Consider the following 27,218-nt stretch of genomic DNA (forward strand, 5'->3'; position numbering starts at 1 on the left):
GTTATAAGGTCAATTAAATTAGATTTTATATTAAAAAATTTCATATTAAAAAAAATAATTTTTAACCTAAATTATTTTGTATTTAAGAGTACTCGAACCCGAAAGCTCGTGTTATGATTTTAATTTTTATTTATATAAAATTTATATCCCACCCTGTTATGCATCTGTCCACCATTGTCAACCACCCCCACCCCCCACCCCCAATTGTTGTTGTTGTTCTCTCTGTTATACTGAATTAGTTTATTCTTCAATTCCTTCATTTGCACAACTCTTTTTTTTTTTTTTGTCATTTCTTCTTCTTCAAAAGTAGAACAAGTCTTCAAGAGAAAAGGGGCAAAAAAAAAGATGGGTATTTTGCCAAGAAACAGAGGTGGGGAAGGAGGGATGGTTGTTGTTGATATGTTAAGCGAAAGAGCAACAATGATGAGAGAATCAGTACAGAAAAGTCAGTCAATTACAGATAACATGGTTTCTATTTTGGGTTCTTTTGACCATCGTCTTTCTGCTCTTGAAACTGCTATGCGTCCCACTCAGGTAAACCCCTTTTTGTGATTTTGCTTGTTTCGATTGAAGATCACATGTTCTTGAATTGGATCTAGTTTATGCTACCAAGAATATTTGGTGCCAATTGTGATGGAGAAAAATGGAAAGAAAGGAACTTTTTAGTTTAAAAGTTTGGATATGTTATTAGTAGAAAAGAATGAATATGAGAAAATTGAGAACAAAGTATGATCCAGTCTTTTTACTAAGGGGTTTGTGAAAGAAAGATTTGAACTTGGAACCTCAAGGTGAATTATGAACCCCTAAACCACTGAGGTGACCTGTAATGTTGTGTTTAGGAGATTGATAATCTATGTATGCATGATAAAAATGTAATTTTTTGCTGAGGGGCTTCGTTGATTTGTTTGTTTTTTGGGATGGAGGTGGGGGTTCTATATTTGGGTGGGAACTGAAGTGATTCTTGCTTGAATAGGATCTGAATGTTGAAAGAGATGAGCTTTGGGTTTGTTTGTCATTTCATGATTTCCATATTGAGCTAACCGGGCTGATTGAAACTCTTACAACTGATTTTGGTTAAGACTTGCTGATTTATTGCATAGACATTTTTGGTCTTTTCAGTTTCGCCATTTATTTGTTGGTGCTCAATGTGCTCTTTGTAGATTAGGACTCATGCTATCCGGAAGGCGCATGAGAACATTGATAGGACTTTGAAGGCCGCAGATGTTATACTGTCCCAATTTGATCTTTCTCGTCAGGTTTGTTTTTAACTTCTGATATGTGTCATTGATTTATGCAACTCTGGTAGAAAAATTGTTTGGCTTCTGCTAAACATTCCATGCATTTTGTAGCAGAGTTTTGGCATTTTATTTGTGATCTGTTGAAGTATTTTGGGATTTTCCAATGAATTGTGCCCTTGCAGTGTGGAGATTAATTTGTAAAAACAACTATTCTATCAGATGCTCATAAGTTTGATTCCTATTTGGCATTTACATGGAGATGATATGGATAGTGCCTAATTTTACAATAAATTTCAGATGTCACCAGCAGGATATTATGTATACATATCCAAGAAAAAAAAAATAAGAGTAGTTTGAGGCTGAATGCATGTCACAATAGTGTCCCAATTGACTTGGGATTTTACTGGTAGAAGATGTTATCAATAGAATAGAATAAATAGTTTAGGAATTTTATGTACGAAGAGATGCCTTCAAGATGATTTTTACTGGATATATAGTTGCAGTCCATTACAATGTAGTTTCAGTGGAGTTGTATGGTGAAATGAAGGATCGAAATGTATTGTTCTCCTTCATGATGTCCTAAAATCACCTCTTTTGCATTTCTGCTGCCTACTAACCAAAAGGTGCACCGCATCACCCTTGCCTTCTTGACGTGCACCTCACTTAATATTCTTGGAGGGTTTCTTCTCATTATGTTTCTATTTTCAATTTTCTTTTTCGTGTATAAACTATTAGGATTTGTAGTCAAAGACAACAGTATGAATTAGTCATTAGTTCTTGTTGCCTATATTTTTTGGAATAGTCGGTACTCACTAGTATTTGACCAACCCTACAAGTGCTAAAAGATAATAATTACAGAAGGAAAAGTGAAAATGCTTTCTCCATACTTGAGTCCAATCTGACAATCCTGAAGGGTTGGCATCGGAAAAGAAAATTTTTGCTCTTCTAGTAAACTAAGGAGCCCAAGCCCTAGGGATTTTGGTCTAGTGGCAAGAGTGCAATGCGTGATATATGGGTTAGGTGCACATCACGAGTTCAAACATTGTAGCAAACAAAATTTGGTGTTTATGTGGAGAAGGCTAGAGGACAGGTCCATTATCTACCGAGTTTCAAACTGTTGCGCCACGGTCCTCAAGGATTTTGCGGTTATTAAGAAAGAAGGAAAAGAAAAAGAAAAGAAAACTGGAGAGCCCAAATATGAGAGAAGTTGGAATACTAAACATATTTAACTACTCAAAATATAAAAATCGAGAGCTGCAGAATGAAAAAGGAAAAATGCTTTTTAGTAGTATATTGCTTTTCCAAGAGCATACGTGTTTCATTATAATGTGGCTCCAAATGTTTTTTTTCTGGTGTGTTAGAAGGTATAGGTTAAACACAACCTTATTTGCTGGTTAAAAGGAAAACAGGAAATAAAAGGAAGAAGATCCACAATCAAAATGTAGTCCTCCTTTGCTAATCTGATGCAAAACTGAGTCAACTTTTGAAATACTCTTTTCAACTTGTAGGCAGAGGCTAAAATACTTAAAGGCCCTCACGAGGACCTAGAAAGTTACCTTGAAGCAATTGAACAACTGAGAAACAATATTCGCTTCTTCAACAACAACAAAAGCTTCAAGAGTAGTGATGGAGTGCTCAACAATGCAAATAGTTTACTTGCCAAGGCTATTTCAAAGCTTGAAGATGAGTTTAAGCAGCTTTTATCATCTTACAGGTCCGTTCAAACTCTTACCAGTTAAAGTATTATTATTTTTCAGAGAAAGTAAACCATGCAAATTAATACCCTTTCTCATCAAAACAGAAACAATTATACCTTTCATGATATTATCTCGATATCTTGTCGTATTCTTCCACGTATTACTATTATTCTCTTTATTCATAAAAAATTGAATCCTTTTATCCTATCAATGGTTATAGTTGATTGTAGTGTTCTTATCTTTCATGTAAATTATAGCTGTGGCAATATATGGAAACTAAACATTCATTTACTCTTTTAAGTTGACCTTTATGCAGGCTGTTATTGAGGATTAATAACATTTTTGGGTTTGAGATTCAAGCATTTCTTGAATAGCCTTCTAATAAAGATATTTCTGTCTCTTTCATCACCATATTGGGCTTTCTGTTTGCAATATTCACCTGTCAATGGGTCTATATACACTGAATATATTTAGCCAAAGTAGCCTTGCTCTACTGGTAAAAGTTAAGCCCCTAACACCTCAAAATCATAGGTTGCACTCTCCCTTAAATTAGTAAGCTGGGTTGTGCATTATAATAAGTTCTAATAGAACTGTTGGCGGCTATATATATGTTTTGCCACGCTGTTATTAGTCACTTGCTTTGCAATAGTTTGTGTTGTACTCCTCTGCTTGCTGGGCAGCAGTGAACTGTGGTTGGCATTATATTTGTCCATGTGTGTGCTGTTATTCTTTACATGTCGTGCTATTCTTTTGCATTTCAATTGAGCTCTGACTATTACTGCTTTTTCAGCAAACCTGTTGAACCAGAACGTCTTTTTGAGTGCCTTCCAACTTCAATGCGACCATCAACTGGATCACCAGGAGATCAGGACTCTAGCAGTAAGAACCATTTGCCGAGTAGCCATGGTGAGCATAATCATGGAACAGATGATACCGTCTATACACCACCAGCTCTTATCCCTCCAAGGATCCTGCCGCTATTGCATGATCTATCCCAACAGATGGTTCAAGCTGGTCATCAACAACAGCTGGTTAAAATATACAGGTAAAATATCTGTTCTTTAACTATACAAGTACTAAACTATGTGGTCCTGAACAATCAGCTATGTTAGATCCGTACTGTAAAGAGCTGAATCTTTTCTTTGTTAAGCCGAAAATGAGGTTACTCGTAAATGAACAAATATGATTGCTTTGATAGTGTCTTACTCCTCATTGTTGTTGATAGGATCCAATATTCTCAAATAGTAGTTGTAGAAATGTATGATGATCACATCTCATTTAAAAGCTAAAGTTGAATTTATTAGAGAGAGTATGCTTTTCTTTACTTAAATTATGTCTTCAACATAATTCCTCATGTGCTGGGCTGTTAATTTTTCCATGGGCCAAGTACATAGAAATTCTTTTGAGTAATTGGTGGCAGTGGGACTCATATCCAGGATCTTCGCCTGCTGTGGTAAAAAGTAGAAATATGTGACCATATCATTTAAAAGCTTAAGTTGTTAGAGAGGGAGTACATTTTTTAATTATGTTCCAATAGAATTCAACACTTCTTTTATCAGAAACTATAGTTTAAGTTAAATATGACTAAATTAATCTGGAGCTCAGAACTGAACATGTAACAGTCTGGAGTACTTTTTTTTATCCCAAAGACTTAAAGCTTAGTGTTTTCAGCTATACATTTATGATTTGTCATTCCTAACTCTGTGTGATTTTTAAGCTGTTCCAAACATTAATTGTCCTCGGATATATGTGATGCTGTTCGATCATCCTGTGCTGTTAATCTATCTACTGAAAGAAATAAATCTACTACTGTGGCCTTGTATATGCTTTTCAAAGGTACCCTATCCCAGCCTGACTGTAAACTGCTGCAGTGGAGCATGAAAATTTTCTCAGTCCTCAGCTGAATATTCCAAACTCTCGTGTCATCGTTGATGTCACTGTTACCCATTTAGGGATCCAATGACTCATGAACCACTAAAAAGCACAATAGAAAAAGTATAACTTCTTGCTGCTCTAGAGATTCCATCATTGGAAACAATTAAATAGCATACATATATATATAGGTCAATTCTGGTCACTTTTAAAATCACGGATGCATTGGCAACACTAGCTTTCATGATAAGATATGCACTCCCAAGGGAGTGGGCACCCAATGGTAGAACAAGAAAGCGTCCTGGTATAAGAATGAATATTATTGTTGAGGGCAGTGTAGGAGAGCTTGCATTTGGTGGATCAGGATGAAGAGAGAAGAAAGAAAGAAGAAGGCTTAATATCCGAATTGACACATCTACTTGCTCTATTTTGTTAAGGCAGCCTCTTAACTTTACGATTTTCCAACTAAACACCTTTTTTTTTTGAGTTCCTTTCTTGCCTGGACATGGATAACAAATCCATTCTATGTAAGATAAAATCATGACATGAGACATCGTTGTTTTCATCAACCTAAACCAAAACAAACCTTAGCTACCCTAAGCAGTGCCACTGCTGCTACCACTCCCAGTTTACTCCATTGCCACTCTCAAACACTTCCTTACACTCTCTTCTCAAAATCACCAAGAAATCCAACAAAAGTTTTCTCCCTTTCAATATTCTTTCCCTAATCGAAGCTTCATACCTTCACCTCTACTCTTTTTTTTTCTTGACAAAGGTAACAATCATCATCCCAAAACATGATCTTCCTTCCACTCTTTACATTGAAGCTTGTTCTTTTAAAGAAAACATGCCCAAATTTCTGATTGACCTCCATAGACTGATGCCATAAGCAGAGAAAACTTCTTTAGTCTTCCAGAAATCTTCCTTCTCATATTTTGCTTGGATCACCCTCACGCACAATGTCTGCTCTTCTTTAGGAAATCTCCACAGCCATTTCATAAGCAAGCTTTTGTTATGTTTTCTCAAATTTCTGATGCCTAAACACCCCCCCCCCCCCCCCTTTTTTTTTTTTTTGGACAAAGGTAACAAAAATCCCACTATAGAGAGTCATATAGTGGGATATCATAGTTAGATTAGTAGAATATACTATTATGAAGATTCTTGTATACATATCACATCAATTTTCTGTTAAAGCTAAATGCTACAGATTCTAAGCTGGCACTTCTTTTAGTTCACCTGTTTCCTCCTTTTCTCTCATTTGTTCTATTTATAAATTGATATCATAGGGAGGTACGTTTTCCTGTTCTGGAAGAAAGTCTTCGCAAGTTGGGAGTGGAAAAACTTAGTAAAGATGATGTTCAGAAGATGCAGTGGGAAGTTCTCGAATTTAAAATCGGCAATTGGATTCATTATATGAGGATTGCTGTAAGTTTTCTCTAACACCTCATTAAGTTGAAAAATATTTGGCATTTGACTGTCTTATGATAATCAAACAGGTCAAATTGTTATTCGCTGCTGAGCGGAAAGTTTGTGATCAAATGTTTGAAGGATTTGAGCAGATCAAAGATCAATGCTTTGCTGACGTTACTACTGGGAGTGTTGCTATGCTGCTTAGTTTTGGTGATGCGATTGCCAAAAGCAAAAGATCACCTGAGAAGTTGTTTGTCCTTCTAGATATGTATGAAATAATGAGGGAACTTCACACAGAGGTATGAAACTTTAGTAGCAACAAGCTTTTATTTATTGCATTGTATCAAAGAGGTAAAGGTTGTTTTTAAGTTTTCGTTAACCTTTGTTGCTCAAGTTCTCAATCAGCTTGTCTTTAACGTGGTGACTGTTGGTTTAATTGATACTCCCTCTGTCCTAATTTATATGACTTACTTTCCTTTTTAGTCAGTCTCGAAAAGAATGACACATTTCTATATTAAATAGCAATTTAACTTTAAAATGTCAATTTTACCCTTAATGAAATGATTTATAGCAACACAAATTTCTATCATTCATTTTAGACCACAAGTTGTATAAGTTTTCCTTTTTTTCTTAAACTCCGAGTTGAGTCAAACTACCTCACATAAAATAGGACATAGGAAGTATCATTTATAGTATAGGTTAAGAAAGTTGTTAATTCTTAATAGATAATAGACAGAGATAGTGCTCTTTAACTGAGGGTGTTAACAAGTTACTTGACACATATGAGTTGATCGATTAAGCAAATTTTAACATGATGTGAAAACACACTCCTGTTTACTTGATAAGGCAGTAATGGATTTTGATATGGTTGTTCCCGTCTTACTTTATACTTGTAGTCTTAAAAGCTGCCCACTGTCTGACAGATACAATAATCTCAAGTTATGCTATCTGTTAAATTAATATGGTCCAAATGATATTTTGCACGATGTGATAACATGGTGATGACATGACAATAACAAATGGAACATTGGTACCTCCTAGAAAAGTGTGTTGCAAGTGAAGTAAGCACACACTTGGTGACCAACAATCTTTCTTCTGTATTTCTTGTTCTTTGATATAGTAATACTGTATTATGTTCATGTGTTAAACAGTCTGTTCCATATGTATATGTCTGTGTGCGTATATTTATATATCTGCTATATATGAGTGTGTATATTATAAGCCTCAGGTTTAAGTATTTAGTCTACATAGTTAGCACTGCTATGGTGCTGTACTTCACTCTCTGTAGAGTGATGTTTGAGCTTATGTAGGCTTAAATAGGCCTCTCTTAGAGGTCTACTGCATTTGTTTTGCATCTAATATCTTTCTATTACGTCCCACAATGTTTTAGGTGTATTTTTCATCTTCGTTCACCCTGTAATCTGCTTCCAACTTTCTGGTTTAATTTTCACATATGAATGCTGTGGATTTTATGCAGATTGAATTACTATTTAGAGGTAAATCTTGCAACGAAATCAGGGAGTCTGCTTTTGGTTTGTCAAAGCGACTTGCTCAGACAGCCCAAGAAACATTTCGAGACTTTGAAGAAGCTGTGGAGAAAGATGCAACAAAAACTGCCGTCTCAGATGGAACTGTCCATCCCTTGACGAGCTATGTCATTAATTATGTGAAGTTCCTATTTGAGTAAGTTTTCTCAACTAAATGACGTCTTTTACATTTATATACATTGGAAGCTTCTACCTAGTTGATATTACTAGACCATGTTCCTTCACTAGCTTTTGGAACAACTTGTAGTGCACTTTACCTCACTGAATGTCCGTAATATAAGTTTCTTGGTAAATGGAAGAATAGTGTGAAACTAGTTCAAACTACCATGTCTTGCATTCTGCTTCTCTTGATTGTTTTGTCTCTGAAGGTGGATGGACAAGATGCTCAATTTAAAATTTCAGGGATGTTCATGGTATCACAAGTAAATGCGTCAGAAAGACAAGATACAGATGTATTGATCTAGAAGTGAGATATAGGAAAATAGTGAACCTAGGTCCTGAGTCATTTAGAAATTTTCAAACACTCAAAGAAGCAGAGTGGAAGAGTCTTTTATCTATGTGAATTTACATGCAAAGTTGATCATAAAATATTAAGGAACTTGCAAGTTGCTGCATCACAAGATGGTAAAGCAGTTGTCAGAATCAGAATCAAGGCTTTGGCTTGACATGAGTTGGCGGGTGCATCAGAGGTGGCAGCCTATGATTATCCTAACTGATTGTCACAATTTACCTATCATTATCCCTACTGATTGTCACAATTTACCTTTGATTATCCCAACTGATTGTCACAATTTACCTATAAGACACGAAAAGATTGTCACAATTTACCTATGATTATCCCAACTGATTGAAGTACGAGAGTGTGGAAGGGATTGACCATTTGTCTAGATTGCAATGATCAAACATTACTCAGGCATTATTTAGTTTTACACTGGTTTCTGTGAGTAGAGTGGCTATTGTTGCTTCTAGTTAGTTTTAGGCTTTTAGCATCTAGATTTGCATCGTGCTTATCTTTAAAAGGAAGGAAGTGCCCGTATGCTGAAACTTCCTTGTCTGTCTTTGTTGAGTTAATTTTCCCTCATGAGTTGCTTGGTTCCGTTTGTTCAGCTACCAATCAACATTGAAACAACTATTCCAAGAATTTGAAAATGGAGACTCAAATTCTCAACTTGCTGCTGTCACAATGCGCATAATGCAGGCTCTTCAAACCAATTTGGATGGGAAATCTAAGCAGTATAAGGATCCATCTCTGACTAACTTGTTCCTTATGAACAATATTCACTACATGGTCAGATCTGTTCGCAGGTTTGTAGCATAGACTGTATATAAACCACAATCGTATATGTTTGCTTGGAAATTGGTGCTAATAATCTGTTCCTTGTAGGTCTGAAGCCAAGGATTTATTGGGTGATGATTGGGTCCAAAGACACCGGAGAGTTGTACAGCAACATGCTAATCAATACAAAAGAATTGCTTGGGCAAAGGTATTGATTTTCTTGCCTCTCCCTCCCCATTACTTCTTATCTCAAAGAGAAGAAACAAGGAAGAAAATATACACACTGCAAAATTTATAATGCTATATAAAGATGAAGTTAAGTTGGTGATAATACCATGAGTGAGTAATCCTGACATGATGATGTGTCGGTATTATATTCGTGGTTTTTCTTGTATTTTCTGTTCCATTTGTGATGTCCGAACTGATGATTTCACTACATGACTTTGAGTTACTTTGTGTTTTATGTAATTTTATCTGTGAGTAAAACTCAGTTCGTCTGAGTGTACTTACATTCCCGGTCCCGAGCATGTATAAAGAAGGGTTGTGGTAGCCTAAGTTGCTTAGACTCTTCATTTCGGTGCTGCACACGTGTTGATACAATGTGTGTTGGGATCCGTATCTGATCTAGTCAACTGATTTTGGGTACTTTAACCAAATTTGACGAGAGATTCTAGACATAATTATCTCATAAGTCAGGTTTTATAACTCTATTTTAGATATTTGAATTATTTTTTAGTTTAGTCCCCGCACCCAAATCCATACTTGGATCCATATCCCTGAATTGAAAATTTAGATCATGAAGGATCCGACCTCTAGATCCACAACCGTATTGGACACCCGCTCCAGAGTCCGAGCAACTTAAGTGGTAGGCTGACAAGCCTGCATAAGGCTTGCCAACATGATAACTCCATATAATACAGACGAATAAGTGGGGATTGATATAGCTGACCCCAATTCGTTTGGAATCCCAACCTATTTGTTCTTTCTTTAATTCATATTTCCAAAACTATGACTTCAACAAAGGGAATACTACTAAATATTACAGGTAACTAATGCTTCTCAAATAGATAGAAGCGTATTGGCAAAACACTAGAACACTAGAACGCGAAATTTTTGGCACTTCCATATGTGATTTGAGGTATCTCTAAATCAGTGTGTAGTCTATGAGATTGTTAAAGCTACCGATTACCATGGTTATTTTTATTTAACACACAGAAACTACCCATTGCTTCTATGCATTATCATCATCATCATTTTTTGGCATATTTTTCTTTGGTATTTCTGTCGGATTACCATGGTTATTTTGATTTGTATTTTCTGGAGTTCTAAAATTGGGCCAAGTTATCTGAAAAGATAGGTCGTGCATAAATTAATGATAGTCATTAACTCGTTTTACTTTGATTAGATTCTGCAATGCCTCTCGATTCAAGGGCTAACATCATCTGGGGGAAGTAACTCTATGGGTGTAGATGGGCAAAATAGCAGTGGAGTATCAAGAGCGCTTGTAAAAGAAAGGTCCTTCAATTTCTTTAGCGTAGTTAACTAACTTCATGATCAAGTATCTTCATCCCAGTCCGCTTAGCATTTGATAATTTTTCACAGGTTGAAGACATTCAATATTCAATTTGAGGATCTTCATCAAAGACAAAGTCAATGGACAGTCCCAGACACCGAGCTACGAGAGTCATTGAGGCTTGCAGTCGCTGAAGTCTTACTGCCTGCATACAGATCTTTCATCAAGCGCTTCGGGTATGATATATTCATTGATTACGTTTGTATTTCTTGTTTCGCACAATGGAATCTTAACGTGGAATCACAACAGAATTATCATTTGACGGTTAACAAACTTCATATATGTAATTAGTAGCATCCGATATAGGCATAATACATAAACAAAACTCAAACTAGCTTGGTCTCAACTGACAAATAAACACTCCAACTTCGAGTATGCAAATCTAGGTACTTCAGCTCGTCTCCATCGTGTTGTTAGTTGAACACTCCAACTTACAAAATATCATCTATGCACCAACAATATTTTATGTCATTTTCACATAGGGTATTCACATGACACAATGGGGTCGAGTTGGAGTGTTTAGTTGCTAAAATTAAGACCAAGTTGAGGTGTCTAGATGTGCACTCTCAAAGTTGATCGTACTTGCCATCTGAGATCCAGTTCAATGTTTGTTTATGTATATTATGCCAATATAACATTGCTTCAAACTTCATACTTTCTTGTATGATTACTTCTATTCTTATTCTGATAATTCAATGTATTTTCCGGAACAGGCTCATGGTTGAGAGCGGTAAGAACCCCCAAAAGTATATCAGGTACTCGGCTGAAGATCTTGAACGTATGCTTGGTGAATTTTTCGAGGGTAAGACGTTGAATGAGCCAAAACGATGAACCTCTGACTAAAAAAGCTAGCTGCATCTTCCACACTTTTTCTGTGCTGATACACGACATAGTTCTTCCGTCAACGTTGATGGCTTTGTTAAGGTTTATCATGTGTAAGATCTGCAGGTTGCAACAAAAGTTTGAGGAAATAAAATGTGACAAAAGTATATAGGATATATGACAACAGTAAAATGCAGTGTTTTTTTCTTATAGTTCAAGTATTTAACATGACATGTTAAGTTTGTACAGAAAAAATATCATTCTTATTCCATCATATACACATTTTATGTCTTATTGAGGACAAAGAGTAAAATTATCATAGCGTTCGTTTCATGTTATCTTCTACATACACTTGTGTCATCACCAATATACTTTTAAAATCAATTAATACGAGTTAGAATTTAGTTGAAAAGCAAATTGCAAATGTAAATGCATACATACCACACAGTGAAAAAAATAGTCAATTTTCCATCGAATAGTTCAGGGAAAAAGAATTAATCAATTTCCCCTTTTTTTATATAGCAATTTATGTCCTACGTGTATTATGTCACATCATGTGTCCACATTGTCAATTTTACACAAGTTAAAATGTCCTAGATTTTTCTTTTTTCAAATTCACCACTAGACAAAGTGTTAAACGGTCTTTTATTATAAATAAAAATCTCAATAGGGATAAGTACAAGTAAGGGGCGCTAGACCTTACCTTACTAATCCTAATGCGGTAACAAACCTCTACTAACTAACAAGCATGAAGATTAGAGAGAACTAGGTATTTTGTGATCATCACCGAGTTTGTAATACAATATTACAAAGGATGCTTGATAGTGTAAAATTATCAACCTTCCTTTTAAAGATGAACGAATTAAAATGAATTCATTGCCCATCTAAAGTAACCTGTAATATTTTGCTCCTGTCCATCCAACAACAAAACAAATCTAATGTGTCTATATATGAAATAAGGTCAAGAAGAAAAAGTAAATCATGTGGACAAAATCTCTATTAGCCTTAGAACAATTCTTACGAAAATCTCTATCTTTTTGTCATTCCAGTCCAGCAAACAAAGAGAAATGGCTTATGCTGCTATTTCTTCACTTATGTATACATTGGAACAACAACTCTTCAAACCTAATCAATATTTCCATAAGTACAAGTAAGGGGCGCTAGACCTTACCTTACTAATCCTAATGCGGTAACAAAGTCACGTCAGAATTCCAAATTACCGAAAATTCATGGACTATAGCACACGAAAATTAGAAAAATGTGGTGTTGGCCTAAAGTGGGGACCTTCAAAATGGGCCGATTTTCCCGTGGGGACCAACTGTCTTCATAGCTAAATTCTTAACGGATGTCAATGAAAAATTTGGGTAAAAATTATGTCAGAATTCTGGATCACCAAAAATCCATGGATGCACATGAAATAGGCAAAATGGGGGGTTTGCCTAATGTGGGGCTCGTTTGACCTTTAAAATGGATCGGTTTGCCCGTAGGGACCAACTGCTCCATAGCCAAGGTTTTAGCGAACGTCCATGAAAAGTTTGGGCAAAAATCACGTTGAAATTTTGGATCATCAGCATAAATCCATGTACTATAACACATGAAAATGGGCAAAATTGGGGGTTTGCCTGCTATGGAACTCGTTTGATCTTGAAAATGGGTCGGTTTTTACGTGGGGACCAATTGGATCCATATCTAAAGGCTTAACGGACGTCGATGTAAAATTTGGGCAAAAATCATGTTGGAATTTCGAATCACCAAAAATTAATGGACTATATAGGACAAGAAAATTGACAAAATTGGGGGTTTGCCTGCTGTGGGGCTCGTTTGACCTTGAAAATGAGTTGGTTTACCCATAGGGACCAACTGGCTCCATAGCCAAGGTCTTAACTGACGTCCATGAAAAATTTGAACAAATTAAACGTCGGAATACCGTATCACCAAAAATTTATGGACTATAATAGCACACGAAAATTGGCAATTTGGGGGGTTTGTCTGCTGTGGCACTTATTTGACCTTGAAAATGGGTAAGTTTGCCCGTGGGGACCAACTGGCTCCATAGCTAAGGTCTTAAATGACTCCATTAAAATTGGGGCAAAAATTACGTTAGAATTTCAGATCACCAAAATGCATGGACTATAACACACAAAATCCACAAAATTGGGGGTTTGTCTGTTGTGGTGCTCGTTTGACCTTGAAAATAGACCGATTTGCGTGTGTGGATACCCATTTGACACTGGAGTGTCAAAGCCATAAAAGGAGTCCACGCACCAGAAATGTTGTATAATCAAGAGAAGCAAAACGAATGAGGCTTGCTATGTTGTACGCTCACATTGCTTACAACATGACTTGAACCCTCGACCAATATAATTGGTTAGAGGTGGAGGTGTTTCATCAAATGAGCAAGCCTCACTCGTCTTTCGAAATATATCTTATTATAGAGTATATTGTTTACTTGTATAGTTTATTCCTATTTTTGAATGTTTTTCAAACAATTTTTGCAGCTGCGGTATGAGGTATCTCGTGGAGCTTCGATGCTTTTAAAATGTGCTCTGATGGGATTTTGAAAATATCGCTCTATGTAAATTGCAGTGTAGTGTTTCTAACTATTTCATTTAGTTTTATAATCATGTAAGAAATATATATGTTTAATTTTATACAAGTTTAAGTAGAACACGTTTGTCTTGTTGTTCAATTTTATGTAAGTTTAAGTGTCTAGTTGTGCACGTGACCCAAAATTGAAGGATGTGGATGCCATCATTAGTGAACCATAAAGTAGTATAAACTGGCTGCATTATTCAACAAACCCATTATCTCACAAATTATAAAATACAAAAGAGTTGCCCCATTGAGCATCTTGTATCTAAAGTAGTATTAATTAAGTGAAACAGTTTGATTTGTATTAGATTGTGTTCTCTCTCATTTGTCAATGGAAATTCATTATCCCATGTTATTAAACAAATGATACAAAGTAAATACACTAGTAGTCTTTGTCCCCCATTTAGAAAAAAATAATACTAATAATTTGGAGAGAACCTTTTATCTTAATAATAACAAAACAGAGACATTAAATCTGCAAGCGAATTGCAATAATTGTTATCCTCTCTATTGACTCTTTCTCCCCTGCAAAGAGAAATGGCTTATGCTGCTATCTCTTCACTTATGCATACATTGAACCAACTCTTGAAACCTGATCAATCTTTGGTTTGTCGATGTTGTACACAACAACATCTCGAATCACTCTGTCAAAATCTTTCTGCTCTGCAAGATTTCCTTGACAATAATATGACAAAGGATATTGGAACTCTTAAGGTATATATATATGTAATTCATTAAATTAATCTTACTCATGTTGTATATGTTCTTTTTTAATTTATCGATTTTCAATTTCAAGGTTATAGAAAAGAGGATCAGAAATGTAGTTTACAAAGCAGAAGATGGAGTTGATTCAAGTCTAAGAAGCATCATTCTAGCTGATCGCGCAAAGAGGAGAGAAAAGGCTTGTAGATCCTTTTATGAAGAATTGTTGAAAGTGGAAGAACAAGTTTATTTTCTCAAAAAAGAGGTGATGTTGATCGAGTTTAACAACCATGAAAAAAGCAAATCTGCAGAATTAGCAGCAATTTCCTCCTCACCGGAAAAAAGTACAATTAAGGAAAATAGTATTGTTGGGATGGAGGATGACTTCAACACCATACTTGATCGCCTCACTTCCCAAACACACGAGTTAACTGTTGTACCAATTTTTGGCATGGGCGGTATTGGTAAGACAACTCTTGCCAGAAAAGTTTATGATGTTTTATCTATTCGTTCTCGATTTGATAAACAAGCATGGGTCACTATATCTGAAGAATACAATGAGAGACAAATGCTTCTTGAACTTGTCTCTTCAATTATGGGAAGCAAGCAAGAAAGGAGCAATGATGAACTAATGGAGATTGTGTATAGAGGTTTGAAGAGTAGGAGATTTCTAATTGTCATTGATGATATTTGGAGTACTAAGGCATGGGACCAAATGCAAAGAATATTTCCAAATGATGACAATAGAAGCCGAATTCTATTAACCACTCGGCTCAAGTATGTTGCTGATTATGTCAGTTGTCCTGGTTTTCCGCCTCATAGTAAGTCTTTCTTAAGTCTAGAAGATAGTTGGAATCTATTCACCAAAAAATTATTCAAAAACAATCCGTGTCCTCCTCTCTTAGAAAAAACGGGGAAGCATATTGTAAAACAATGTCGAGGATTACCCCTCTCGGTTGTTGTTGTTGCTGGACTTGTTGGAAAAATGGACCCAACACATGATAATTGGAAGAAGGTTGAGGAAAATCTGAGCTCGTTCTTTGGTACTGTGTCTGAACGGTGCCAATCAATTCTTTCTCTGAGCTACAATTATTTGCCCCAATATTTAAAGGCTTGTTTCCTCTATGTTGGAGGTTTTCCTGAAGATATGGAGATTGATGTTTCCAAGTTAGTTTGGCTATGGATTGCTGAGCAATTCGTAAAGGCAAGAAGCAATAAAAGATTAGAAGTGGTGGCGGAGGAGTATGTAGAAGAGTTAATTGATAGAAGTCTAATTTTGGCTGGTGAACAAAGGGCTAATGGAAGGATGAAAAGTTGCAAAATTCACGATCTTCTTCGCCAAATGTGCCTAAGGGAAGCTCAAACTGAAAATGTTGTGCATCTCATGAATGGGGATGCTCTCAAAGCCATAGATGATCAACGTCGAGTGATCCTTGTGTCTAATGTTGAAGAGAAGCATGATTATCGTCTGCAATATAGCAGTGGTACTATAATACGTACCTTTATTTCAATGGATAAAACTTTTCCAAAAGGGATGTATTCAAAGTTGAAGTTGCTTAAAGTACTGGACGTATTATCAGTTCAATACGATTTCTTTTGGATAATACCTCAACTTGTACATTTGAGATATGTTGCTGCAAGAATTGGGGAAGGTCTTTCATTAGCCAAATTGAGAAATCTACAGACCTTAATTCTTCGAGAATATGACTTTTCCAGACGAAAAACGATGCAGCAGCCAGTAGATATCTCGAGAATGTCAGAGATAAGACGTTTGGATTTAAGATCGCCACAGTATATGTGTAATCCTGTTAAAGCAGAATACCCTTTGTGCCTACTGAATAACTTGCATACACTTTGTCTCTATAACTCTCCTTTTATTGCGGAAATCATAAGAAGAAGTCCCAATCTGAAAAAGCTAACGATTTTAGATATATCTAAGCATCCTGAGTGGGCTGTTATTCTTAATTATCAGAGTATTTTACAGGATCTGGAGACACTAACCATCGATACACAACAAAACATTGATCCGATGATTATCTCTGGCGATATTTCTCTTCCTAATATTAAGAAGTTGACACTAATAGGTACTCGTATACCATGGGAAGATGTGAAATTTCTGGCTAATTTACCCAATCTTGAGGTGTTCAAAGGGTTTCGTGCATTTGCTGGAACAGATTGGAAAGTTGATGAAGATGTTGTGTTTCACAAATTAAAATATCTACTACTGAGTAATTGCTATAATCTGGAAAGGTGGGAATTAGCAGCTGGTAGTGATAATTTTCCGATGCTTGAGCAACTAAAACTGATTGATTTTCATGAACTGGAGGAGATTCCCGAGAGTATTGGAGATATAATGACACTAAAACTCATCCAAGTACGTTGTTGCAGCTCTGGTGTAGACAATAGTGCTAAAAGAATTCAACAAGAGCAAGAGAGCTTGGAAAATTATGAGCTTCAACTTCAAATTATTCAGCCTAAGGTATGTTAAAATTCCATCTTTAATTATTAGTCAATCATTAATTGATATTTTTTATATCACCTGCTAAATAAAAAAAATTATTACATTTCTCACACACTACACCTTGAAGTTTTGTCCAAATTTTATTCTTTAATTTCTGTTAATAATAACAATTTGTCTAATGGCTTTGTTTTCTACTTTTCTCGACTATTTTGGTGTTGGACAAAAAAAGTCTCGGAGAAATTAATTGGAGCTGGCCAATAATAGGTGAATTTTTACTGCTACTTGCATTTTTTTTTATATTACCTGCCTCTTGATTGTTTCCTCACTTTCTTTTTTCCAATTCTTCATTATCTCCAGAGAGTGGTCAAGCTAATTTCAACTCAACAAAGTGGCGTGCTCTCGATTGATGTAGTTTGGCAACATTTAACTTCTGGTGCAAATTTATATTTGAGAGATAATTTTATGTGATTAGTTGTTGTTTTATGTTATTTTCTTTAGCTGATCATTGTAGTGTTTTTTTGGTGTTGTTTTTGTGCAGTTTAGGTTAGCTTGGTGATGTTTTTTGGAGCTGTGTTTTGTGCAGTTTCTATGCTAGTTTTTGTGCTGATTTTTGGTGGTTAGGTGTTGCTGTCTGCGCAGCAGTTTGGTGGCGTTTTGGAGCTTCTTTTGTGCAGTTTGGTGATGTTTTTTGGAGTTGTGTTTTGTGCAGTTTGATGCTGATTTTTGGTAGTTTGATGCAGCAAGTTGGTGCTGATTTTTGGTGGTTTGATGTTGTTGTCTAGTGTATAACTTTTGGTGCTGATTTTGCAGTTGTCTACTGATTTTTTGGGTGTTTTGGTGCTGTAATTCGATAGCTGCTATTTTTTGTTGTAGTTTAAGCTATTTTCTGCACAAAAATTGTTGAAAACAGAGCACTATAGTTCAATTAAGTTGCTGATTTTTGAATTTTTCTTCAGTTTCATTGATGTAATGACCGATTATTAACATGAAAATAGAATCATAGTTTTGCTCACAATATTTTCTCAATTGTGTTGTTACCTAGCATTTTGCTTGAGCAACTAATACTGGATCGTTTGTATAATTTGATGGAGATTCCGGAGAGTATTGGAGATATAATGACACTAAAATCCATCGGAATATCATGGTGCGGCTCTGGTGTAGAGACAAGTGCAAAGAAAATCCAACAAAGCTTGAGAAATTATGAACTTCAAGTTAAAATCTCTCGTAATAAGGTATGTTAAAATTCCATCTTTGAATCAGATCACTTGTGTTTAGAGGTTTTATTTTAAATTTGTGATCATTTGGAGTGTAGCGTGGTTTAATTGAAATTACAAATTTAAACAACACTTTGTTGGACTATGCATATATATAAACTTGTCATCAACACATTTTGTTAATTTGTGGTGTATTTCTCAATTTGTTTTGGAAAGATGAAGAAACAGAAGGTACTTGAAGGAAGCTGGTGATGATTGATCCTCCGTTTATAGAGTGATAGAGTAATCTTGTCAAACGTCAAGAATTGAATGGCAAGGTACAATTCTTACGAGTTATCCTAACGGGTTTCTCTTGTGTAATACATGAGCTTGTACATTTGAGATATGTCGCTGCAGGAATTGAGGAAGCTCTTTCAAGAAGTTGACATTATCAAATACTAAAGTACAGTGAATGTACCACTCGTTGGACGCGTGACTGAGGTATCTCGAAGAGCTTCGATGCTTTTAACACATGCTCTGATGGGGTTTGGAAAAGATCCCTCCATGTAAAAGTGCAGTGCACTGGCTTTAAGAGTTTCACTTAGTTTTCTTCTAGCTGAGTCAAATTGTCATATGCAATATTTATCAGTTACACACTTGGGTAAATTCCCATTGTCATTACAAACTTGTCGAATATGAAACGGACTATTTTTGAGCATTTCTTCACCAAAATCCGAGAATACTCTCTTGATAAACCTTAGATCCAAGAAGTCGAAAAAGAAACAATCTTATACGACAAAGATCAACAACTTCTGCAGAAAATAAACAACTTGATTTCGCATCAATACAGGTATATGGACTTTTGGACTTAAAAGAGTCCAATGGTATGGAGAAAAAGAAGCAACTATAGTCCAAAAGAATTTTAACACTTTTTTGATATGTTAATAAGAATCCTTACTGGTTTCACTTTAAAGGGTGTCCTATGAGTTATTCAAAGGGTGAGTATCCTATGCCTTTGTCCCCCATTAAGAAAAAGGTAAATTGTGTGGACAAAATCTCTTAGCTTCATAATAACAAAGGAGAGAGACATTAAATCTTTTACTCATTCCAAACAAACAAAGAGAAATGGCTTATGCTGCTATCTCTTCGCTTATGTATACATTGGAACAACTATTCAAACCAAATCAATCTTTCGTTTGTCCATGCTCTACACAACAACATGTCGAAAATCTCAATCAAAATCTTTCTGCTCTGCAAGATTTCCTTGATGACACTACCACAAAGGATATTGAAACTCTTAAGGTATGTATAGTTATCAAAATCGTACTGATCTTAATTATATACTTTTTAAAAATAATAATTAATTTGTTGAGTTTCAATTCCAAGGTTGTAGAAAAGAGGATCAGAGATGTAGTGTACAAAGCAGAGGATAAAGTTGATTCAAGCTTAAGAAGCATCATTCTAGCAGATAGCACAGAGAGTAGAGAAGGGGCTGCTAAATTCTTCGAGGAAGAATTGGTAAAAGTGGAAAAAGATGTTGATTCTCTCAGGAAAGAGGTGACGGTGGTTGAGTTTAACAAGCACGGAACCAAATCTGCAGAATTAGCGACAACTCCCTTCTCACCAGATCAAAAAAGTACAATTGTGGAAAATACTGTTGTTGGGATGAAGGATGACTTCAACATCATACTTGATCGCCTCACTGCCCAAACAGACGAGTTAATTGTCATACCAATTTTGGGGATGGGAGGTATAGGTAAGACAACTCTTGCCAGAAAAGTTTATGATGATTCATGTATTCGCTCTCGATTTGATAAACTCGCATGGGTCACAATCTCCCAAGAATACAATGAGAGGCAAATGCTTCTTGAAGTTGTCTCTTCAATTACTACCAAAGGCAGTCAAGAAATGAGCAACGATGAACTAATGGAGATTGTGTATAGAGGTCTGAAGGGTAGGAGATTCCTAATTGTCATAGATGATATTTGGAGTACTGAGGCATGGGACCAAATGCAAAGAATATTTCCAAACGATGACAATAAAAGCCGAATTCTATTAACTACTCGGCTCAAGTATGTTGCTGATTATGTCAACTGCCCTGATTTTCCACCTCATAGTAAGTCTTTTCTAAGTCTAGAAGATAGTTGGAATCTATTCACCGAAAAATTATTCAAGAAAGACCAGTGTCCTCCTTTACTTGTAGAAATAGGAAAGCATATTGTACAACAATGTCAAGGATTACCTCTTTCGATTGTTGTGGTTGCCGGACTTCTTGGAAAAATGGACTTAACGCATGACAATTGGAAGAACGTTGAGGAAAATCTGAGCTCATTCTTTGGTACGGTATCTGAACGGTGCCAATCAATACTGTCTCTGAGCTACAATTACTTGCCCCAATATTTGAAGGCTTGTTTTCTCTATGTTGGAGGTTTTCCAGAAGACAGAGAGATCAATGTTTCCCAGTTGATTAGGCTATGGATTGCTGAGCAATTCGTAAAGGCAAGAAACAATAAAAGGTTAGAAGTGGTGGCAGAGGAATATGTACAAGAGCTAATTGATAGAAGTCTAATTTTGATGGATAGCTTAACAACTAATGGAAGGATGAAAACTTTCAAAATTCATGATCTTCTTCGCCAACTATGCCTAAGTGAAACTCATACTGAAAATGTTGTGCATATCATGAATGGGAATGTTCCCATGTTCTTATTAGAAGCCATAGATGATCAACGGCGAGTGATCCTTCTGTCTAAACTTGAAGAGAAGCAAGTTTATCCACCAATGCATAGCAATGGTATAACAAGTATAGCTCGTACCTTCATTTCAATGCAATATTTTCAGTACGACGATTTTCCAGAAGGGATTTATTCCATTTTTTCCGCGTTCAAGTTGCTTAAGGTGTTGGATGTACTTACAGTTTGGTACGATTTCTCTAGTGTAATACCTGAGCTTGTACATTTGAGATATGTTGCTGCAGGAATTGAGGAAGGTCTTTCACTAGATAAATTGAGAAATCTACAGACCATAATTCTTCACAAAAATATTGGTGCCAACAGACCAACAAAGTCAGAGCAGCCACTCGATATCTGGAGAATGTCAGAGCTAAGACATGTGGATATTGATTCGCCACGATATATATCTAATCCTCTTGAGGCAGAAAATCCTTTGTTTCTCAATAACTTGCAAAATCTTTATCTCTATAACTCTCATTTTTTTGAGGAAATCATAAAAAGAACTCCCAATCTAAAAACGTTAAAGTTTTTAGATGAATCTGAGCATCCTGACTGGTCTGCGATTCTTGATTCTCTTATTCTTCTAGAGGAGCTGGAGAAGCTAGTCATACAGCTAGAGAGAATGAACGTCAACATTTTCTGTGGAGATATTTTGTATTGTAAAATCAAGAAATTAAGTCCTAATATCAAGAAATTGAAATTATTAGGTACTTATATACCATGGGAAGTTGTGAATTTGCTGGCTTATTTACCTAATCTTGAGGTGATCGAAGGGGAGTATGCATTTTCTGGTACAGATTGGAAACTAGATGAAGATGTTGTGTTTAGCAAATTAAAATATCTGTTAATTGGTGAAGCAGATTTGGAAAGGTGGGAAGCAGCTGCTAGTGATAATTTTCCGATGCTTGAGAAACTAATACTTTATGGGTTTAATAAACTGGACGAGATTCCGGAGAGTATTGGAGATATAATGACACTAAAATTGATCAAAATAGACGATTGCAGCTCTTCGGTAGAGAATAGTGCAAAGAGAATTCAACAAGAGCAACAAAGCTTAGGAAATTATGAGCTTCAACTTCGAATTACTTCAAAGGTATCTTCATTTCCATCCTTCATTATTATTTTCTTTTATTTTGTTTTCACCTGCTAAAACAAACTTCTAGAAAACATGCATGTAGCAACAATTAAATATGTGTTGCAATAGATATTCATCCGCAACGGTATTCAATTAAAATAAAAGGTAAATATATCACATTAATTAGGTCGATATTTTTCTTCACAGTTTAGAACATTCCTCGTAAGTATCAGACTCCTCTCTCTTCTCTCTGAAAAACGAAAGCTCATCCATGACTCTAACCATTTTTCTTTGCTTTTCCTTGTAGGAATCTGCAACTTCTGAGTCTTCTTCTTCGTGAGTTGTACGTTTCTGCAACTACAGGTATGTTGGGTTTCACCTTCTTCAAAGTTAGAAATTTATTAGAAGCTAGGGTTCTTGACTAATGGGTTTCTTTAAAGTAGTTTTTGCTAGAGTTTATGTATATAATGTCATCTTTTTGTGCATTAGAGTGTGTATTTCGATTTTGGTGAAGATTCAGAAATCTCTGCAAAAATGTTTAGATGGAAATTTTCAGTTTAGGAAGAGTTAATGTTATGAAAGATGAGTTTCCATTCTTCAATCTACATGATAGTTCTTATCAATTGAAAAATCTTTTGTTTTTGAATCGGACAAAAGATTTCTAAGAATAAAATCTTTAATCTGCATGATAGTTTTGAAGAAACCTTACCCCTAGATCAAAAACCAGGTTCTTGATAATTTTGCCTAAAACAAGAATTAAATAAAGCAATATACTTTTAACTAAAACCTTCCTCTCTCAAGGAAGGAAAAACACAACTTTGTTTTATTAAGTCTTCAACTCAAATACAATTGTCGATTAACTCTAATCAGAATTCTTTAACTTACAAGAAGCCAAATCCACTTCTTATTAGTTAAATACTCTCTCTCCACAAGAAGCAAAACCTACTCCTTGTTGGATGTAACTGGAAAGTCAAAAGACCATATTAATTCTCGCTATGACTTGCAAGAAATGGGGATACGGAAGGAGCTTCAACCAGTAAAGGATGATAATGGAAAAGTTCATTTAGCTAAAGCTTGTTTCTCCATGAAAGCAGAAGAGAAGATGTTGTTTTGCACTGTCCTTAAAAATGCCAAATTACCAGAAGGTTGTGTTTCAAATATATCAAGATGTGTGAAAGTGGATGAGATGAAAATATCAGGTTACAAGAGTCATGATGCTCATTTCATAATGCATTACCTGCTCCAAGTTGCTGTTAGAAAAGTTTCTATAGCGTTGATTCGGTTGGAGAACTTCTTTAGAGTCATACGTGGCAAGGTGATAAACAGAACAGATTTTGATAAAATGCAGTCTGTAATTCCATGAGATTATATGTGACCTTGAAAAGAATAATTGTTGCTATAGATGGTCTGTGGCAACGAGACTTTCGACTGTTGCTAGTAATCCGTTACTCTAGATACACGCCAGTTTCTGTTTAAGATACCTCCATCCTATTGCATCTTCTTTTCGCTTTGTTTATTCTCTGCTTTAGGACTCTGACATTAAGGTTGATGGCTTCAGATTTTAATTGACAACAAATAATATTACAAAAGATGTTTTGTTATATAATATTTTGTGTACTCATCACATAACAAAAGGGGTTTCGTTTAGGAAAAACGAACAATGCTTGCTAAGCTGCTACAACATGACTTGAACCTTCGACCAATATAGAGTTGGAGGTGTTTCACAGCCTCACTTGTATATTCTATATCTACAATATCATATTTGGTTGTTTAATTAACAATTCCTGTTTTTTTTGAATGTTTTGCGAACAATGTTTGCAGCTGGGATAAGAAACCTTTACGGAATAGGGAGAGAGTGAAGGTACCACTCGTTGGACGTATGATTGAGGTATCTCGAAGAGCTTCGATGATTTTAACACATGCTCTAATGGGGTCTGGAAAAGATCCATCCATGTAAATCATATTGCAGTGTTTCAATTAGTTTTTAATACTAAATAGCCAGTATTACTAAGTGCACTATCTTTAAGTGTATAATATTTATATATGATTGTGTGTGTATAATGTTGAAGTAAAGTCACTTATTTAATCCTCCGTTTTATAGAGTGAATGAGTAATCTCGTCAAATGTCAAGAATTGAATGGCAAGGTACAATTCTTACAAGTTATTCTAATTTCTAACGATTTTTGTGCAGTTGAAGAAAGCTGACAATTACAAATAAAATATCCCAAACTTACACTACAACTCGATTGAACAAACACACTTTGCGACTATCTTTTTAATAATATGAAACAATTAATATTAAGAAGGGCATGGATACTAATTAACTAACGAGTAACTTTTGCAAATAGCTATATATAGTTTATCAGGGGCGGCTCAACGTAATTGAGAGCCTAAAGCGAAATTTCAATTGACGCCTAATAAATTACATACATATTTATTTTTCTAAACTATCTAAATAGAAATTACTACTTTATTTTATTATAGATAATTTTTTTGAGTTCATCTTTTTATTTAAAATTTAATTTTAGGTAAGATTTTATCAATTTAACATTGAAAATACTTTTTTTATTGAAGCAATCACTCAAAATTATATAAGTAACAATTGATAAATTTGAAGCAAGATGAGTTATAAAAAATAAATAAATGTTAGCAAAGGAATGTAATAAAAATATATACTATATACTCTTTATTATAAATAATTATTTTTTTAAAAAAAATAACACATAATTTTTTGTTGGTAAAAATTGGAGGCCTAAGGCAAGTGCCTTATGTAGTTTTGTATAATTAAGTTATTTTTGTATAAATTTGAAATAAAAAATTTATACAATACAAAACATCAGAAATATAACCAGTTATACGAATTATATTATATAAAAATTATGAATTATACAAACATGCGAATTTTACAAAACTAAAAAGTTAAGCTGCGTAATTATAGTTAAAAGTATGTCGTGAATTGTAATTGAGTCAAACTATAACTATGTTAAGTAATTAACTAGTATACATTTGTTTATAAGCGTAAACTTTGGTTATGAAAATGAAGAATCGTTAAAAAACATAATATATTTTAAAACAAACATAATATATTTTAAAAAATAATTATAATTCATATATATTGCATACATAATTCACTTTTAATACATATTGCAAATTTAAAATAGTATTATTATAAATAATAATAAATAAAAAATATTACTAAAATCAATAATTATTTATTAAAATATACCAATTCGTGTAATTTTATTTTTTTTTTAAAGTCCAACCTTATGCCATTTGACCCAAAACATTCTCTAATAGAGCCCAAATGACTTGGCCCTATCAAGCCTGCTTATCTCTATTTAAAAAAAAAAAAAAAAAGAGCCCATATAAGGGCAAAACACAACAAGCCTATTTATCATCAAACATTTTTTTTAAAAAAAAAATACAAAGAAATTTGTAGGACAATAATATATGTTAATTGGTCTGACTTCAATTTTTATATACATGATATTGATTAGTTTTAAATTCTCATGTCAAACTTCATAAAAAAATATTTCAAATTTGGAGCTTAAATATTTTTTACCTTCAATCTTGTAAATTTAAAGTAGAATAATATGAATCATCAGTAACATATATTTCATACCTTTCTATAGAACTTACGTCATGTAGTTAGATGAAAATATATATTTTCTCTACATATACATTATTAACATCTCGATCTCGACTTTTTCGTGAACTTATTAAAAATTTTAATTCTGTCACGACGTATTTGTACCGAGTTATAGTGGTGTGTTCAGTTTAGTTGTCAGGCATGCGTGATGCGTCGCTTCATATATATGTCATATGTGAGTACACTGTTTATGTTCGATATTAAGCTTTCTATTGTACTAATAATGGTACGGATGTTTTGTGTCATACTAAAGCCACAATCTTGTCAATGGCATTGTAATCATAAATGATTGGTGAAAATACGCGGATAAAATTGAATTTGAACAGATTAAAATAAATTGAGTTAATAAATAAGCAAGTTATTGACTCGCCAAAAATTTAGTTGAGATGAAATGAGATAAAAAAGAGAATCTTATTAAGTTTTACATTGCTTTGTTTGTGCTGTTACAAGTTTTTGTACGTAATAAAACTATTATTTTTTAAATTTTTATGATTATATATAAGTTATAACATAACAAATAAAAAAAATATATCAATATAAGCTATATATATATATATATATCTAGTTATTAATAAATTTATATAATATATAAATGGATTTATAAAAAAATCTCAAGCCTGAATGAGTTAGACAAGTTTATTTTCATAAGCTAAATTTATCATATTCAATTTATGTGGTAATTACTAGAACATTCAAAACCCTCTTTTCTATTTCGCTCTTGTTTATTTATTCTCAATTTATGTGATTTTATTTAATTAGACTTATAGTTTTTAAAAGCTGGAACTGAAGATTTTTGAATTTTTATATTTAAAATAGATCTTAGATACTTATGTGACTATAAATTATTTCGTTAAATATAAAAAATAAATTAAAGTTATTTTTGATTTTTTTTAAATGGCAACATTTTTCATGATACGGATTATACGAGAAAGTATGTCATATCAATTGAAACAGAAGAATATATATGAAAATAAAATCTAGATTTTCTCAATTCACCACGGGTAGAAAAAGAAGTTTAGTTTCGATATATATTAGTCATGACACAATTAATGTTGAAGGATTAAAAAATAATTTGTAGTATGGAAAGACTCAAGCATGAGTTAAAGAGAGATTTAGTTGTAGGATTTGCATGGGATATTACACCCTAATTTTGAGTTTAAATCTTTGTTAGGATTTGCTAATTAAGATATAATCAGTTCCTAAGTTCTAGGTCATGCTTTGCACATGCCAATGCTTCTCTTTAATTTGTTTCTCAAGAAAGATGGAGGGGGGGGGGGGTGTTTAAAAAATGTACAATGACAAGAAAATTATTGAAATAATATGATGTAATATCTATGTATTGATGATGTTAAAAAAAATAAATTTATATTACATTAATAATG

At 34.3% G+C, this 27,218-nt stretch overlaps 3 protein-coding genes across 6 annotated transcripts; all 3 read left to right on the forward strand.

Annotated features, from left to right (window-relative positions):
• Positions 1-110: 110 nt before the first annotated feature.
• LOC101261477 (exocyst complex component EXO70A1-like) lies at positions 111-11,748 on the forward strand. The gene is made up of 12 exons (XM_004249899.5): positions 111-534; positions 1,161-1,256; positions 2,747-2,952; positions 3,726-3,980; positions 6,094-6,232; positions 6,304-6,516; positions 7,695-7,900; positions 8,872-9,069; positions 9,149-9,248; positions 10,446-10,555; positions 10,643-10,789; positions 11,327-11,748. The coding sequence occupies exons 1-12, from the start codon at positions 346-348 to the stop codon at positions 11,442-11,444; spliced, it is 1,977 nt and encodes a 658-aa protein (XP_004249947.1). The 5' UTR covers positions 111-345; the 3' UTR covers positions 11,445-11,748.
• Positions 11,749-14,434: 2,686 nt separating this feature from the next.
• On the forward strand, positions 14,435-18,205 carry LOC101243759 (putative late blight resistance protein homolog R1B-12). 2 transcript variants are annotated; one of them, XM_069291472.1, is made up of 5 exons: positions 14,435-14,741; positions 14,824-17,208; positions 17,420-17,454; positions 17,548-17,623; positions 17,729-18,205. In XM_069291472.1, the coding sequence occupies exons 1-3, from the start codon at positions 14,565-14,567 to the stop codon at positions 17,432-17,434; spliced, it is 2,577 nt and encodes an 858-aa protein (XP_069147573.1). In that variant the 5' UTR covers positions 14,435-14,564; the 3' UTR covers positions 17,435-17,454; positions 17,548-17,623; positions 17,729-18,205. The 2 variants fall into 2 exon arrangements, with proteins under 2 accessions (XP_069147573.1, XP_069147574.1); XM_069291473.1 differs by having other exon boundaries at positions 14,460-14,741; positions 17,734-18,205.
• Positions 18,206-18,626: 421 nt separating this feature from the next.
• Positions 18,627-24,279, forward strand: LOC138337018 (putative late blight resistance protein homolog R1A-3). 3 transcript variants are annotated; one of them, XR_011212484.1, is made up of 5 exons: positions 18,627-19,685; positions 19,770-22,205; positions 22,495-22,550; positions 23,195-23,502; positions 24,009-24,279. XR_011212484.1 is itself a non-coding variant. In XM_069291470.1 (4 exons), the coding sequence occupies exons 1-3, from the start codon at positions 19,509-19,511 to the stop codon at positions 22,525-22,527; spliced, it is 2,646 nt and encodes an 881-aa protein (XP_069147571.1). In that variant the 5' UTR covers positions 18,627-19,508; the 3' UTR covers positions 22,528-22,550; positions 24,009-24,279. The 3 variants fall into 3 exon arrangements, 2 of the variants coding, with proteins under 2 accessions (XP_069147571.1, XP_069147572.1); XM_069291470.1 differs by lacking the exon at positions 23,195-23,502; XM_069291471.1 differs by lacking the exon at positions 24,009-24,279 and having other exon boundaries at positions 23,195-23,776.
• Positions 24,280-27,218: the final 2,939 nt, after the last annotated feature.

Source organism: Solanum lycopersicum, chromosome 11 (genome assembly GCF_036512215.1).
Source record: "Solanum lycopersicum chromosome 11, SLM_r2.1".
NCBI lineage: Eukaryota > Viridiplantae > Streptophyta > Magnoliopsida > Solanales > Solanaceae > Solanum > Solanum lycopersicum.

Coding starts and splice junctions, on each gene's coding strand:
- LOC138337018 (XM_069291470.1), top strand. CDS start 19,509: ATGGCTTATGCTGCTATCTCTTCGCTTATGTATACATTGGAACAACTA. Junction 19,686..19,769: donor AGGATATTGAAACTCTTAAG/GTATGTATAGTT, acceptor TTCAATTCCAAG/GTTGTAGAAAAGAGGATCAG. Junction 22,206..22,494: donor AACTTCGAATTACTTCAAAG/GTATCTTCATTT, acceptor TTTTCCTTGTAG/GAATCTGCAACTTCTGAGTC.
- LOC101243759 (XM_069291472.1), top strand. CDS start 14,565: ATGGCTTATGCTGCTATCTCTTCACTTATGCATACATTGAACCAACTC. Junction 14,742..14,823: donor AGGATATTGGAACTCTTAAG/GTATATATATAT, acceptor TTCAATTTCAAG/GTTATAGAAAAGAGGATCAG.
- LOC101261477 (XM_004249899.5), top strand. CDS start 346: ATGGGTATTTTGCCAAGAAACAGAGGTGGGGAAGGAGGGATGGTTGTT. Junction 1,257..2,746: donor AATTTGATCTTTCTCGTCAG/GTTTGTTTTTAA, acceptor TTCAACTTGTAG/GCAGAGGCTAAAATACTTAA. Junction 3,981..6,093: donor CAGCTGGTTAAAATATACAG/GTAAAATATCTG, acceptor TTGATATCATAG/GGAGGTACGTTTTCCTGTTC.